The sequence below is a fragment of the Myodes glareolus genome, chromosome 15, assembly GCF_982192425.1.
Source record: "Myodes glareolus chromosome 15, mMyoGla1.1, whole genome shotgun sequence".
Lineage (NCBI taxonomy): Eukaryota > Metazoa > Chordata > Mammalia > Rodentia > Cricetidae > Myodes > Myodes glareolus.
The window spans coordinates 46,608,786-46,623,304 of record NC_142040.1 but is presented as its reverse complement, the minus strand read 5'-3'; the positions used below and the strand labels follow the sequence as shown (position 1 = coordinate 46,623,304).

Here is a 14,519-nt window from a genome sequence, read left to right as displayed (position 1 = left end):
ATGCATGCTACTGAACATGTTCACATGTACATGTATACACACATGCATACAAACACACACACACACACACACACACACACACACACACACCACACACAAAGCCTCCAGAGAAGAAATACGTATGATATTTCAAGATATTTGAGTACAAGTAGTGTTAATGCTAAAGTTTCTTCAGAATGTGGGACATCTTCCTTTGTACAAGTAGGAATTAATCTGGGGACAAAGATGGAACTCTTATCTATTGCAATGTTCTTTTCAAGGATGATTTCAAAGGAAATACCACCTTTAGGCTTACTCGCTCCTTAGGACCTTTCCCTCTCTGTCCATTATCTCACTTCTAGTCCTAGGCATCCTTCCCAAATGAACTACCTGTCCCCAAATCCCTTTCTCGAGCACTGTCTTAAATGGGCCCTAAGGAATAATGCTGGAAATGAAGGCACATCTGTTTGACTTCGGAATTGATGACCGACAGCAGCCAGCAATAGATGCGGAGATGATGAGCCAGGAAGACATTTCCAAATGTTAGCATCACCTCCTAGATAGCGAATAAGCTGGCTTTATCCCAGCAGTTACCCTTCTAATTCAATGCATGGCTTTTCTCCTTATTCTACAGGGTCTCCTGGGCAGCCTCAATTCACCAAGTGCCGTTCACCGGAACTGGAGACATTTTCATGCTACTGGACAGTAGGAGACTATCAAGACTTAAAGATCCCGGGATCGGTCCAGGTGTTCTATGCTAGAAGGTGAAGGCTTCATGCCCTTCTGACTTTTCTCCATTATTTTGTCAGTGTGAATGGAATGGAGAATAGGAGTGGGGTGATTCAGATTATGAGTGAGAGAATGTGGGCATGCCTGTGCACATATGCACATGTGTAATTAGGCTTGAGCAATACTGGGACTGAGGACATCTCAGGAGGAACCTCTCTTATGCAGCGTTTTAAATCAGCGAAAGAAATGAAGTGAGAGGAACTGCGTACGTATGAGGGACATCTGTGGAGGCAAAGGAAATTAAAAGTGAGGTGTCCTGCAGTCATGTTGGCAAGTCTGAGAATCCGAAGAGCCTGCACAGATGGCGTGAGACTGAAAACTTAGGAGGGTGATACGGGGAGGGGTCACAGTGATACTCAGAGACAGCACCAGTGCTTGTAGGCCACAGAAAAACACTGAATTCTTCTTTGTGTTTTGAAAAACCTCCATTTGTTTTCTACAGAACAGACCATTGTCTTAAATTAATTAAACTAAATGAGGGAACTTGATCTTGCATTTTTACCCACAGTCCTCTAGACTGACACCAGACAAGGAGAACAAGCATCTAGAAATCCGGTCCTCACGCAGTACTTAAGTTTCATCCCCCTGAAATTTCTTCCTTTTCTCTTCTACCACTTTTAATACACACAGTAAAAGTATACTTCATGGCATGCACTGTGATATTTGAAAATACCTATATGATGTGTAGTTATCCAACCAAAACAACTGTTGTATCTATCACACTGGACATTTATCATTCCTTTGTGTTGGGACCATCCAAAATCTTCTATACTAGATATTTTGAAATACGTAATTAATCATTGGCAATTACAATTAATTACCCTGCTGTGCCACAGAACAAAACTGCACCTTTCACCTTTTCAAATGATAAACACTTTCTTGTCTCTTCTCTTCCACACAAACCCCAAGGGAAGTCCTAAGGGCAACTGCAGGTTAGCTAGGCGACTTGGCCTTAGACTCTCGTCCACAAATCTGAGAATGACACTTTGTACCCCATGGATGACAGGACGGGAAGAAAAACGTATGGGGCAGTTAGTCAGAGCCAGTCTCCATCCGCCCATCCTGACTTCAGCCCTTGCTCACCGAGTGACAGAAAATTAGTCAAGCTGGGCAGAGCTCTGCCTCTTCACTCCTAGGAAGCTGATAATAGATGTAGCTCTTAGTTTTCTATGATGGTTTTCCTTAGATAGAAAAATATGGCATTCAAAAACAGTGCATTCTCATAGTAAGTATACAATAAATAAATAGATAGATAGATAGATAGATAGATAAACAAACAAATATTTTCTTACTATTTAAAATAATAATGATATAGAGTCCAGATTCCAGAGCTATAATAATAATTATTGATTCCTTATGGCTTGTGATTATTGGTAGACTATAACTATTGGTAGACTTTCTAATGCCTACCTAAGTGTTTGATTTACCAATAATAAAAAACTGTAAGTGAATAACCAAGACTGGCCCTATACACCTTTTAGTTATGAGAGGCATCACAGAACACCCCACCCCTGAAGGTATACAGAGATGAGGCAGTTTGGCCACAAATACACCACTTATTCACTTTGAGGTTGATACTGTAGAGAGTTATGGCTCAGTAGAGGCGGATAGACAGATGGATAGGTTCAGACATGAAGGTACGGTGTTTGGGAACACTATTCAATATGTGTGAACTGATTCTGTTATTTCTAAAATGAAAAGGAAGAGAAACCCACAATATGTCATTTTTATACCTTGCTTGGGCAGCTCAGACAATTAGTCTTCAGAACAATGAGAAACTTTTATATAGTCACCATTGACCAAACTGATATGAGAAACAATAGGACAATATCCTGAACTGGTTCCACCCTTGGACGATGGCTTTTCCACCCTCCTCATAGTCACCTAACTTAATTGGAAGCCAAAAGATAAATTCAGAGATATGAAGCCCTCACACACATACTGTCTCTTGCTTTCTTCCATCAGAGCCACGGTAATCTCTCCGCAGGTCTCCCCCCACTCCCATCCCCACATCCACCCCATCCCCATCCTCCCAGGATCCCAGTCTGCACTCAGCCTGGAAACTAACAAGGATTCTGCTGCAAGTGTGACCAGAGGAAGGGAAACTCGCAGATATGCTCAGAAAAGCATCCTTGTATTATCCCTAGTAGAACCTAGAATCTCAAGAGAAAAATATACAACCCTACACACACACACACACACACACACACACACACACACACACACACACACCATGAATACAAACTCATAACCAAGTGCCAACCCATAACTCCCCAAATCAGGATTTTGTGTTTTCTCTACAAAAATATAAATGCTTTGAATATTCTAGCCAAACCACATAAGCCCTCAGTTCTGTTAATCTGAGAGGGGTACAGTTGAGAGTTAGGAGATCAGGATGAAGCCACACTGACCCGTGGATTCTCAGCACCCACTTACCCAGAAACAATGGCACAGAGGGCACTTCCAACTCGGGTTATTGTTTCTGAGTGATCCTTCCTAGGCAACTCCTGAAACTATAGAACCACGCCTCTCATCCCTGACTCACGACATGGCAGCATGCTTTCAATCCTGTGGAGGCAGCACACACACACACACACACACACACACACACACACCAGGGAATGTGGTGGTGTGACCAGCCTTCAGTTCACTGGGCTGTTCTTGGAATCCAAAGCACACAAGAGTCTAAGCACGCAGAGCTGTCAGCAAGGCAGAAGGGCACGAGCACTCGTGTTCTGGTTGGACCCGAGCCTAGCCAGGTAAGCTGGCAGAGATGTCCTCAGCTTATGAAAGCAGCTGATTCAGAGCAGACTCTGAAGGCCTGTGATGGAGATGTGGCCAAATCCAGCCTCTGCACTGGAAGGGGACCCAGCATGAGTGCAAATCAGAGGCGGTACAAAGCGACAAGGGCGGCAGAGCTTTTGGAAGACGTCACGGGAGCCTGCTGGAGGTGCCCATATCAACCTCGCTGTTTTAATCGTTTTATTTTACCATTTACTTTAAAGAGAATGTTTTGTATCATCGCACTTTCTCCTAAAGAATTTGAGACTCAATTTACCGGGGTGTAGGACAATGACTAATCTGGCTCCTTTGTCTGAGGGGGTGGGCTGGATTTGTTCCGCCCCAAAGTTTATTTTGCCAGAGAGAGGTGGGATGTGTGTCTTTGTGGGTTCAAGGACTCCAGATGATCCAGTGGCTCTTGGTAGAAGGATCTGGTCATGGTGGTTAATGGTTGGCATCCCTAAGTTAGAATTATTTAAAGTGTGTGAGCCCAGAATCTGGTTTATTTTTATGACTTTTCCACTCTTTATTTTTACTCCAATCCAAGCCTTGAGGGAGAAAATACTGCTTTCACTCTCTGTTTTTATTTTATTTATTTATTTATGTGCTGTTTTTATTTTTAACGACATCTCCTATGGTCCTCATTTGTGTCACGAGGTAGTCTGGGAGCAAACCTGAAGAGTTTCCCTTTGAGGGCTAAGAAGAGTTAAGTAGCTTTCTTAGACCGTGTTATGTCATGTATAGAAAGGGAAGACAGGTACTTCATGTGTCATAAGATTATTTATTTGGCTTTTAGATTTACTAGCTTAAGAGATACACTTTAGTCGGGTTTGGTGGCATGCCTTTAGTCCTGCACTCGGGAAGCAGAGGCTAGCAGATCTCTGAGCTCAAGGCCAACCTGGTCTACAAAACAAGTTCTGAGACAGCCAGGGCTACATAGAGAAACCCTGTCTCAAAAAGACAAAAGCAAGTGGGTGTGTGGTTGGGGGACCCGAGGTTGATAGTTGTGTTTTGAACTAGCTATCCCTGATCTGCCCTGCTTCACATCCAAATTAACTCTTGTAAGTGCTGTGTCCTATGGAGCTAATGGATTTAGAAAACCTAACCAGGGGGTTACACATACACTTTTCAGAACAGGGCTCCTTACATTACCAAAGTCCAGAAACTGTGAAGCATGGCAGAGCTGGATGGTCCCTTACAATAAAGGCAGACCTGCTGACGGCGGGCTACCCTGAATCTTGGCACCATCCTAAGACTCACTGTTTTTAAATTGACACCATTGGTTACATAATACCAATATACTTGATAACGTCTCTGATATTATATGAATGCCTAATTTTCTGGGCAATTTTTGGTAAAACTTTTTAATTCACTTAGTTTGAATGCCAAGATTAAGCAAAAATGCATCCACTCAGGGAGTCACCTGTCCCTGATCTTTTGCTGTCACACCAGACACGACGCATGCGCATACAAAAAGACGCCTTGTCCTTCCTTCCTCCTTTCTCCATTTACTTTCCCTATTAGGGATGAATCTCCTTTTCATCTAAAGACATGCAGCTTTTAAGACTCCCAATTAGAATGCGAGCAACCGTTTGCTGGCTCCAGTTCACTGCCGTTTTAATCCGAAGTGTGTACAAACAGCTGAGCAGCAGCTGTCTCTGCGGCCCCTCTAAATCTCTAGCGCCAAACACGGAGCCTGAGAAGCAGCTGTGAAGAAGGAAATGTAAAGTGTCTTCTGGGCTTCTCATCCCTTCCTTCCAGGCCACGCCTTCCTCCGGGCCCGTGTTCTCATTCATTGCCATCGCTGCCAACACCGCCCTGCAGTGGGAAAGGCTCAAACAGCCCCATCTTGTGGCATCTGCACCTACACAGTCACTACTGTCCATGTGTGTGTGCGTGTGTGCGTGTGTGCGTGTGTGCGTGTGTGCGTGTGTGCGCGTGTGCGCGTGTGCGCGTGTGTGCGTGTGTGCGTGCGTGCGTGCGTGTGTGCGCGTGTGTGCGTGTGTGCGTGCGCGTGTGCGCGTGTGCGCGTGTGCGCGTGTGCGCGCGTGTGTGTGTGTGTGTGTGTGTGTGTGTGTGTGTGTGTGATGTAGAGGGCAGAATTTGATGGCAGGTGTCATCTTCAGTTGCTTGCCACCTCTTATTTTTTAACGATCGAGTCCCTCACTGAATCTGGAGCCTTGACTATTGGCTAGGGTAGCTGACCAAGCATGCCAGAGGGATGCTCCTGTCTCTACCACCGCAGTGTGTGGATTTCATGTGCTCTCCTTCTTACCCAGCATTTCCGTGGGTTCTTGCAGGGCTCTCTGTGTTTGTTCAGCAAGCACTTTAGCAGCTGAAGCAAGTCGTCAGGCCCTGCTTTAACCTCCATTCTTAATCAAAGGTTCCCTGACTGTGTGTCTTCCTCACCTAGAAACCCTCTTCTCACCTGAAACTGCCCAGTAAATAAAACAGAGACAGCGAATTACCCAGCTTATGTTTGTCAATCATCTCACCACTTTGGCAAATACGTGAGAAACAATTTGAAGGAGGAGAGGTTAACTTTACCCACAGATGCAAAGGGTTTAGTCCACGGTCTCCTGAATATGATACTATGGGCCTGTGGGAAGGCAATACATCATGGTGGCAATAGAAGAGGCTACTTGGCTCATGCTGTCAAGGAAGAAGAGAGCCGGACACGGAGGGAGTGGGACTAGTAAGACGATAACCCTCTGCAATGTCACACCCCAGTGACCTGCTTCCTCCAATCAGCCCTCCCTTCTGTTTTCTACCGTTCCCAATAATCCCATCAACTCATGACTCCATCAGTGAATAAGCCATTGATTGGGTCACTAAGGACTGATTGGATCCATCAGCTGGGAACCCACATCATATACACCCAATAAACCGATGCTTTATTTTAGTACATATAGGCTCCTGACAATATTCAGACACTAGTTAACACTGTCTGTAGATGTGATGCTTCTACATCTACAGCCGAAGGGGTACAGCTGATATGTTGCCTTTTTATGTCATGAGATATTTGTGTCTTGGCTTTTCTGAATCTGGCTGTTGGACACCTCACTTTGACTAAAGCTGCGGCATAATTTGGAGAATGATTAATCCTTTTTTTACCCTCCATTTCAGAATCGCTCATGAATGGACCCAGGAATGGAAAGAATGCCCTGACTATGTCACTGCTGGAGAAAATAGCTGTTACTTCAACTCATCGTACACCTCCATCTGGATACCCTACTGCATCAAGCTAACTACAAATGGCGATTTGTTGGACCAAAAGTGTTTCACTGTTGATGAAATAGGTAAGCCACAGGTTTGTTTCACTTGGCAGGACTTTAGAATAAATATAAAGGAAGCCCCAACTTCCAAGTACAATCAAGTGGAGAGACTTTGTGTTTTCAGATATATGGAGCCTGTCTCATGGGAGTCTAAAAGGACAGAGGAAAATTAACTGACTGTAGCTTAAGAAAATCTGGTAGGCGAGCTAGAGAGATACACAGTGGCTAAGACCACTGGCTACTCTCCAGAGGACTCTGGTTTGTTTCCCATCATCCATGTAGCAGCTAACAACCATCCTGAGTCTAGGGCAGAAGTTCTCAACCTTTCTGATGCTGTGACCCTATAATAGAGTGCCTCATGTTGTGGTGACTCCCCAACCATAAAATTATTTTTATTACTACTTCATAATTACAATTTTGCTTCTATTGTGAATCATGATGTAAATATTTGTGTTTTCCAACCTATCCTAGGCAACCTCTGTGACAGGGTCATTCAACCCCCAAAGGGGCCACTACCCACAGGTTGAGAACCACTTGTCTAGGGGTATCTGATACTTTCATCTGGTCTCTGAACACAAAATATACAGTGCACAGACCTGCACACAGACAAAACACCAATACTAATAAAATAAATAAATAAATTTTAAAGTTAAAAAAAGAAACCTGGTAGTAAATGCTATGAAGAAATGGATCAGGGTCTGAGGAATGGCTCGGTAGTTAAGAGAACTTGATGCTCTTTTCAGAGGACTCGTCACCCACATGTGTTTCACAACCACCTAGAACTCAGTTTCAGGAATCTTTTTCTGACCTCTGTGGCACCAGGTATGCCCCTGGTGAATATACATACAAGCAGGCAAGTAACATAAAATAAAAATAAATTTGAAAAAAATCTAATTAGAAAAGAAAAAAATCCATCCTTTCCTTTACAAAGTCTAACCCTGAACAGAATTCTTGTTGCCACAACAAGGCACTAACTCAACGTACTCTTAATTTTTCTTTAATTTTTGACAAGGTTTTCCTATTCAGATATACTGAAGAATGTTGACCTTTGACCTCTATCATTGTTAATCAAAGCCTAGATTGCCTTGATCACAAAACAAAATAACCATAGACTTTAGCATTAACCAAACAGCTACAATCAGGCCAAAGTCATGTTTATAGGATTTCAAACAAACACTGATGGAAAACACAAGGAAGCAAGTCAAAGAGCCATACGGATGATGCATTGCCCTTCCTGGGCACATGAAGAGGAACTGAAACAAGCAACCATGACTGAGATGTCCGTGTTTACAGCATTATAGTGTAAACAGCAAGAAGCAAGGAAGCACTGAAAGACTTTCAGTAGCTGACCTTAGTGCTGCAGAATCTAACCGCAAGAGCCCATTTGTTTCTCACGGAATTCCTGCCCCTTCTCTCAGACTAACGTGGTTTCTTAGGCAGCGGCGAACTGAAAGAGAGCAGGAAATGTGACTGAATGCTGCAGACAGAAGCAAGCAAAACCTGCAAGGCTGCCTTCCAGAGAGAAGGTTGAGAAAACTGCAAGAAGCAGAAAAGGTTGCCTGGTGGGTTGTCAAGGCTGCTTTTTATTAAATGGCCTCCCCCAGCTGCAGCGCTGATGCTAAGTGAGGGAATGGGTGGGTGAGTTGTAAGGTGTCTTGCTTAGAGTTTCTATTCCTGTGAAAAGACACCATGACCATGGCAACTCTTATAAAGAAAAATATTTACTTGAGGTGAGGGCTCACAGTTCATAAGTTCAGTCTGTTATCATCACAGTGGGAGCATGGCAGTGTGCAGGCAGACATGGTGCTGGAGAAGTAGCTCAGAGTCCTACATCTTGATGGCAACAGGAAATGGTGTCTCACTGCGAGTTATCCTGAGCATATATGGGACCTCAAAGCCCGCCCCACAGGGACACCCTTCCTCCAACAAGGATATACCTACTTCAACAAAGTCACCCCTCCTAATAGTGTCACTCACTATGAGCTTATGGGGCCAATTACACTCAAACTACAGCATAAGGATACTAGTTAAAGATTCACGCTCTGCCCCTGTCTCTGACAATAGCAAGCCTTACATAGCTGACTCTCACTGAGCTCCTGCATGTTTGCTGACTAGACTATATGATACAGTCAAGCAGTGGGATAGGGAGGTCCCAAACTAATTGCAGGACAATGTGCCACAACACAGTCTAGCAGTTCCTTGACTTGAGGGGTTTAGATGCATAAAAAACAAGGTAGTTGATCAAATGCATAAATAGCCTACTATGTCTGTGAGATGAAGAGGAGCCAGCTGAACCAAACTGTGACAGTTCAGTTATAAAGTATGTGACACCAAGTGTCACAGGCCTTCCCAAAACTACTCTATTCTAATGGTGACAAAAGAAAAAAAAATGGTTATGGACTCAAGAGCAATTGCATAGGTCTAGCACCCCCTTGAAAATTCACCATTGGCTTTGTGTACCTCACAAAAAAGTTGGGCTTGGTCTTACTGCCAAAAGTAACATTCCCATGTCTTTAAAAAAGTACATTACTATGTCTTATATAATCATCATAAGAGATAGGCTCTATTATGAACCCCATTTTATAGATAATGCAACTGAGACTCGGGACTGTTAAATAATGGCATCAAGGTAAAATATGATAGCAGATAAGGTGTTATTTTAACCTACCACCAGTATGTTTTAGTGTTTCTGAGAAATTGACTTTGCCACTCGTGGTTGATAGGTTGGAGAAGGACAAACTAGAGACAGAGCTGTTAAAAGACTGAAGTCAGGTGAAAGATGATTTTAAAAAATCACAACAGTATCACAAAAGAAAAAGGAAGAGAAACTGAGTGAAAAGGCAAAGTCTATAGTAAGCTTGGTATGTTCTGAGAAAGGATGTCAGTGGCCGGAACCCATAGTTGACTCGTGTATTGAGCATCTATTATTCCTCACAGGGCTGTTCTTTGGATTTAGATGAAATGATAGATTAGTTAGATGCTTGTCATTCATTCAGCAAATATTGTACCCTTACCTTAGTCAGACAGCATTTCATATGATGAAAAAGAAAATGTCTTTCTAGCAGAGTTGAATCCCAGTAAGGGTGGAAAGAGTCGGAGCCATGGAGAAATTCAGGGAACAAGCACCGAGTGTGGGAGAGGCTGCAGTGTTATGTAGGATCATCAGGATTGGCTCCCCTGAGGAAGGGGCAGCTGAGTAAAGAACGCTTCTGTTTCTGAGAGAAAAGTATTTCATCAGGAAGGCATGGACAACCATCCTGAGATACTAGCATGCCTTCCTCACAAAGAAAGCACAGGCATCAGAAATCAGGAGAGCTAATGCAGACTGGGAAGGAAGGGGAGTGGAAGAGACAAGATTTGATAGAGTTATTTTCAGGCTCTTGTAATAACTGTGGCTTTCATCTGGAGTGAGATAGAAAACCCTGGAAGGTTTTTGGTGATTACTGAATGCCCTAACTTAAGAGATAAGGGAATCGTTGTGTCTGTGGAACTGGTGATTGTGTGGAGAACAGATTGAAAGAAAGGGGCAAAGACCTAAAGGAGACAACATGGAAGAGACCAACACAGTGAAAAGTGATAATTCTCTTTCATAGAGAAGCTGACATAATCTGTTCATAGCATGACAATTCTTCCAATGAAAGTTATAGATCGGATCTAAGGCACAAAAGAGAATTGGGAAGCTTTTATAAATATTTTAAAAGTAAAACAGAACATTTTTATATTAAAAATGTTACTCTGTTATAAAATATAATCTAATAATGTGAATTTCTGGAAGAATTAAGAGTGCAGTTGAAAGAAATGAAAGAATTTGGTCTCTAAAAAAGGCAAGCCATTAATATCAAGTGCTTCTCTGGGGACTGGTTCTCCTTTGAATTCACAGTGCAACCCGATCCACCCATTGGCCTCAACTGGACTTTACTGAACATCAGTTTGACCGGGATTCATGGAGACGTCCAAGTGAGATGGCAGCCACCACCCAGCGCAGACATCCGGAAGGGCTGGATAGCTCTGGAGTATGAAGTTCAATTCAAAGAAGTAAACGAAACTAAGTGGAAAGTGGTAAGAATCACTACATCCTATACTTGGACATTTCTTCTTCCTAATTCAGTAGTCACTTCCTTAATTGTGATAATATTTTCTTCCACCTAATACCACGTGCCAAGCTATGTGCCCTACAACTCATTATTAGAGGAAAACTGATATAATCATTAAATTAATATCTTAAAAGTCTATATGACAAAAAAATGCTGATGTGGATCTTCCATGTAGATCTATGAAAGACTATAGGGTGAAGAAAATCATTTCCCTAGTCATCTTTGGTATTCAGTTTACCCATAGCGCAAGGTCACACACTAACCATGCTGCTATCTTTAGAGATGAGGCTGAACAGTAGGATCACGATCAAGGTCAATAGTAGGTGATGACCAAATGTCTGCCCATGATTTTAACTGCTGCTACTCATTAGACCTCTATTAATATCTGTTCTTAGGTCTCTCCAGGAGAGAGACATAGAGAAGGAATTTACCTCATAGGGGTTTCAAAAAGATGCTTCGTTACATACCTCAGGGAAAATAAGTTAAGAGGTCCCAACATAGGTGAGCAGAAAGCAAGTTGGCCCCTGAACTTTTCACTTCTCTGCCAAGAGCATGGGAACTCGGCACTGAGATAAACTGCGCATGGCACACAACAAGAAGGGAAACAGGATTACCATGCCATTCCAAATATAACTAATTCTAAATCAGTCTAACCACAACCACAGCCCTGGCCAAGATAAGCAATTTCTGGGTAGACATGAGATTGTACCCAGCACCCTGGCAGGACTCACTCCCCAAATGTTGAGACATGAGGCCCTGTCCTTCCGTGTAGCACCAAAATGAAGTTAATTTTGTCAACAGCAGAGAGTACAATTTGTCTGCTTCAAACAGTTACTTGTCTTCAAGGTTCTTTTTTTTTCCTGAATCATTTTAATTTAGGTATCTGGTTTATAAGTTGGTACCAGAAAGGGGTTGGTTGGGTGTTAAGTCAAACAAGACTTTCTAAATCTGAATCATAATCAAACATTTATTCAACAACAAGGTACAGGAGCAACTACTTTACCCAAGGAACCAAGGGCATCTGAGGTTTTCAAACTGGAATCATTTACCTCTGAGGGTTCTTGAGACCATTCCAAAGGAGCATATAAGGTCAATGCTAATTCCACAATATATACTATAATAATATTTCTATTCCATCATGCAAAGACAGTGGTAAGGAAACTGCTGATTCTTGGCATGAGTCGAGGCAGCGGTCCCATTGTTTGCTGATAGCCACTATATTCTTCATCATTGTGAAGTTCACAGTAAAGGGTAGGAGCAGTTTCATAGGCGTCTCTGCTTAAATCTCAACCTTTGGATCCGTCACTGTCTAAGTATCTGTGCGGCACATAAAGAGAACACGCAGTGCCTTTCTACATTCCAAAGTCATGATGGAGCAAAACACTTAAAGAACTGATTCAACAGCTGAACTAGCAACTCTTTTGCATGAAACACAAATTTTACATGAAGAGCAACAGATATACTAGTAGATCATTATTCATATCTGACTTGTCAAACGTTTCTCAAGAAGTTTACATTTCCAGTAAACATATAACAATGTTTGCACCTATGGCCAATTTTAACTCCCGGGAGATATGTAAAAGTTTTCAAATGTGTATCTATGAGTTTGATAGCCTTCCAAACATATGAAGACTTTATTCCAAAAAGATCCATGGTGATATTAGAAAAAATGGTGGTTTTATGTTATATAATAAAATCTGTGAAAACTTCCAAAGTCTACATCTTAGTGAACTGATATACTAGATAAAATAGTTTTTCAAATATTCTGAGAATAATTGTACTAATTATCATTATTATTTATCTTGTCAATGATGTTTTGAAATGTTTATACAAGGTATGATAGTAGAGCAATTAATTTTATGTATTCTTTCACATATTTTTTTAACTGACAGTTTAAAATCTGCTCTCTTGTATATCAGTAGAATTCAGATTTACTAACTTCAGATTCTAAGACGGTGGTTCTTAACCTTCTGAATACTGCGACATTTTAATGCAGTTCCTCATGCTTGACTCCCCAACCATAAAGTTATTTTTTATTACTACTTCATAACTGTAGTTTTGCTACTGTTATGAATCATGATGTACAAACCTATGTTTTCCAGTGGTCTTAGGTGACCCCTATGAAAGGGTCATTTGGTCCCCAAAGAGATTGTTACCTACAGGTTGAGAACTGTTGTTCTAAGCTGGTCAAGTATTTTTGACCAGTATTTTTGACCTCAGTATTTTTCTCCAATACTGCTGTCTGGGGGACCAGCCTCCAACAGCACAGGGCTTTGACAGGAATTCGTGGAGTTGGCGACTCTAAACTTTTCTATCTGCGGAGGATTAGGGAAAAGGGCATTCACAAACTCTCTTGGTGTTTTCCTTCTTTATTCCTTCTCTTCTTTATTCTCTGTCCCTTTATTCTCTCTCCTTCTATACCATGCTGTTTTATAGCTTTTATACCCCAACAGAATCGTCCAAGCAATACAAGAGTCAAAACAGTTATAATCCATTTTTCTCAAGTGAATGATTATAGTTAAAAACATGTTTTTCATCCCCCCACATGATTAAACATTTTATGTATTACAGGTGAAAAACAAATTATCCCAAGAAAGAACTCACATACATTCATACCCAAGCAACTTGTTATAGATTGACCATGTGGCAAAGATGTTCTTGTCAGGTCTTCTACTGGCAAGCTGCATTTTGCAGTTACAAAGAAAGGGCCAATTACTTTATTACTTATTTGAAAGGTAATCTTATAAGGAATCTTCAAAAATCACAAACCTAAACATTCATAAATGAAAAAGAATCAGTCAGCTCTACTTTAAATCTTTAGGGTGCATATCTATTCATTAATATTTTTTATATCAGGAGACTGAGGACATAAATTGGTATAAGGAACTAATCAACACCTTTGGTCATCAATCAAATCAAATCAAAGCAAGGGAGAATATGTCAATCAGCTAGTAATAATCGGGCTGCTTTGTTCTTGTTTCCTGACCTCAAAGAGTTCCTCATTCAACTCTGTGCCTTTTTAAAACTTTAAATTGTCTTCTAGGGTTTTTCACCTCAACGTTATTTATCAAAAACATCGTAGTCTAACTTTGTTGTTTTCAAAGCTTTGTTTCAGCTGTGGTGCATTCCGAGCCCTGTGAACACATCTCCCAACATTAAGGTTAAAAGAACTTAAACTAGCTGGACTATTGAGACTCACCTGTTAGTAGTTAACTTGAGGTACAATTCTTGCAACTCCGTAGGTGAGACTCACAGATCCTGGTTGTGAAATAGTCTTGCATTTATCATTATTCAACAAAATTCTGTGTAAGCTATTATTACTATTATTAAATTAGACAGTACAGCGTAGGGAGGGGTCATTTCTGAACAATTCCACAGGTAAAAATGCCCAGTAGAATGGGATATTTCCAAGAGATAAACACACTAGATTATAAGCAGTGGAGATCTTCCCACATCCACTTACCCCCTGCTAGATACCAGAGAAAGAGAGCCACAGTAAACATATAAAGGCACAGCAGAAGCAAAAGACATTTTGGGGTCTGCAGTCCCATGACCTTGCCTAAACGAGATTGGCCCATCAGAGGATTCCCTTCTTCTGGGC

At 41.7% G+C, this 14,519-nt stretch overlaps 1 protein-coding gene across 4 annotated transcripts in view; it reads left to right on the top strand.

Annotated features, from left to right (window-relative positions):
* Ghr (growth hormone receptor) overlaps positions 1-14,519 on the top strand; it is a 236,782-nt gene that overhangs the window by 208,391 nt on the left and 13,872 nt on the right. For all 4 annotated transcript variants that reach the window (XM_048428417.3, XM_085676692.2, XM_085676691.2 and 1 more), the window contains exons 4-6: positions 614-743; positions 6,676-6,848; positions 10,705-10,883. In XM_048428417.3, the coding sequence (XP_048284374.3) occupies positions 614-743; positions 6,676-6,848; positions 10,705-10,883 (482 nt within the window). The remainder of the gene's footprint in view (positions 1-613; positions 744-6,675; positions 6,849-10,704; positions 10,884-14,519) is intronic.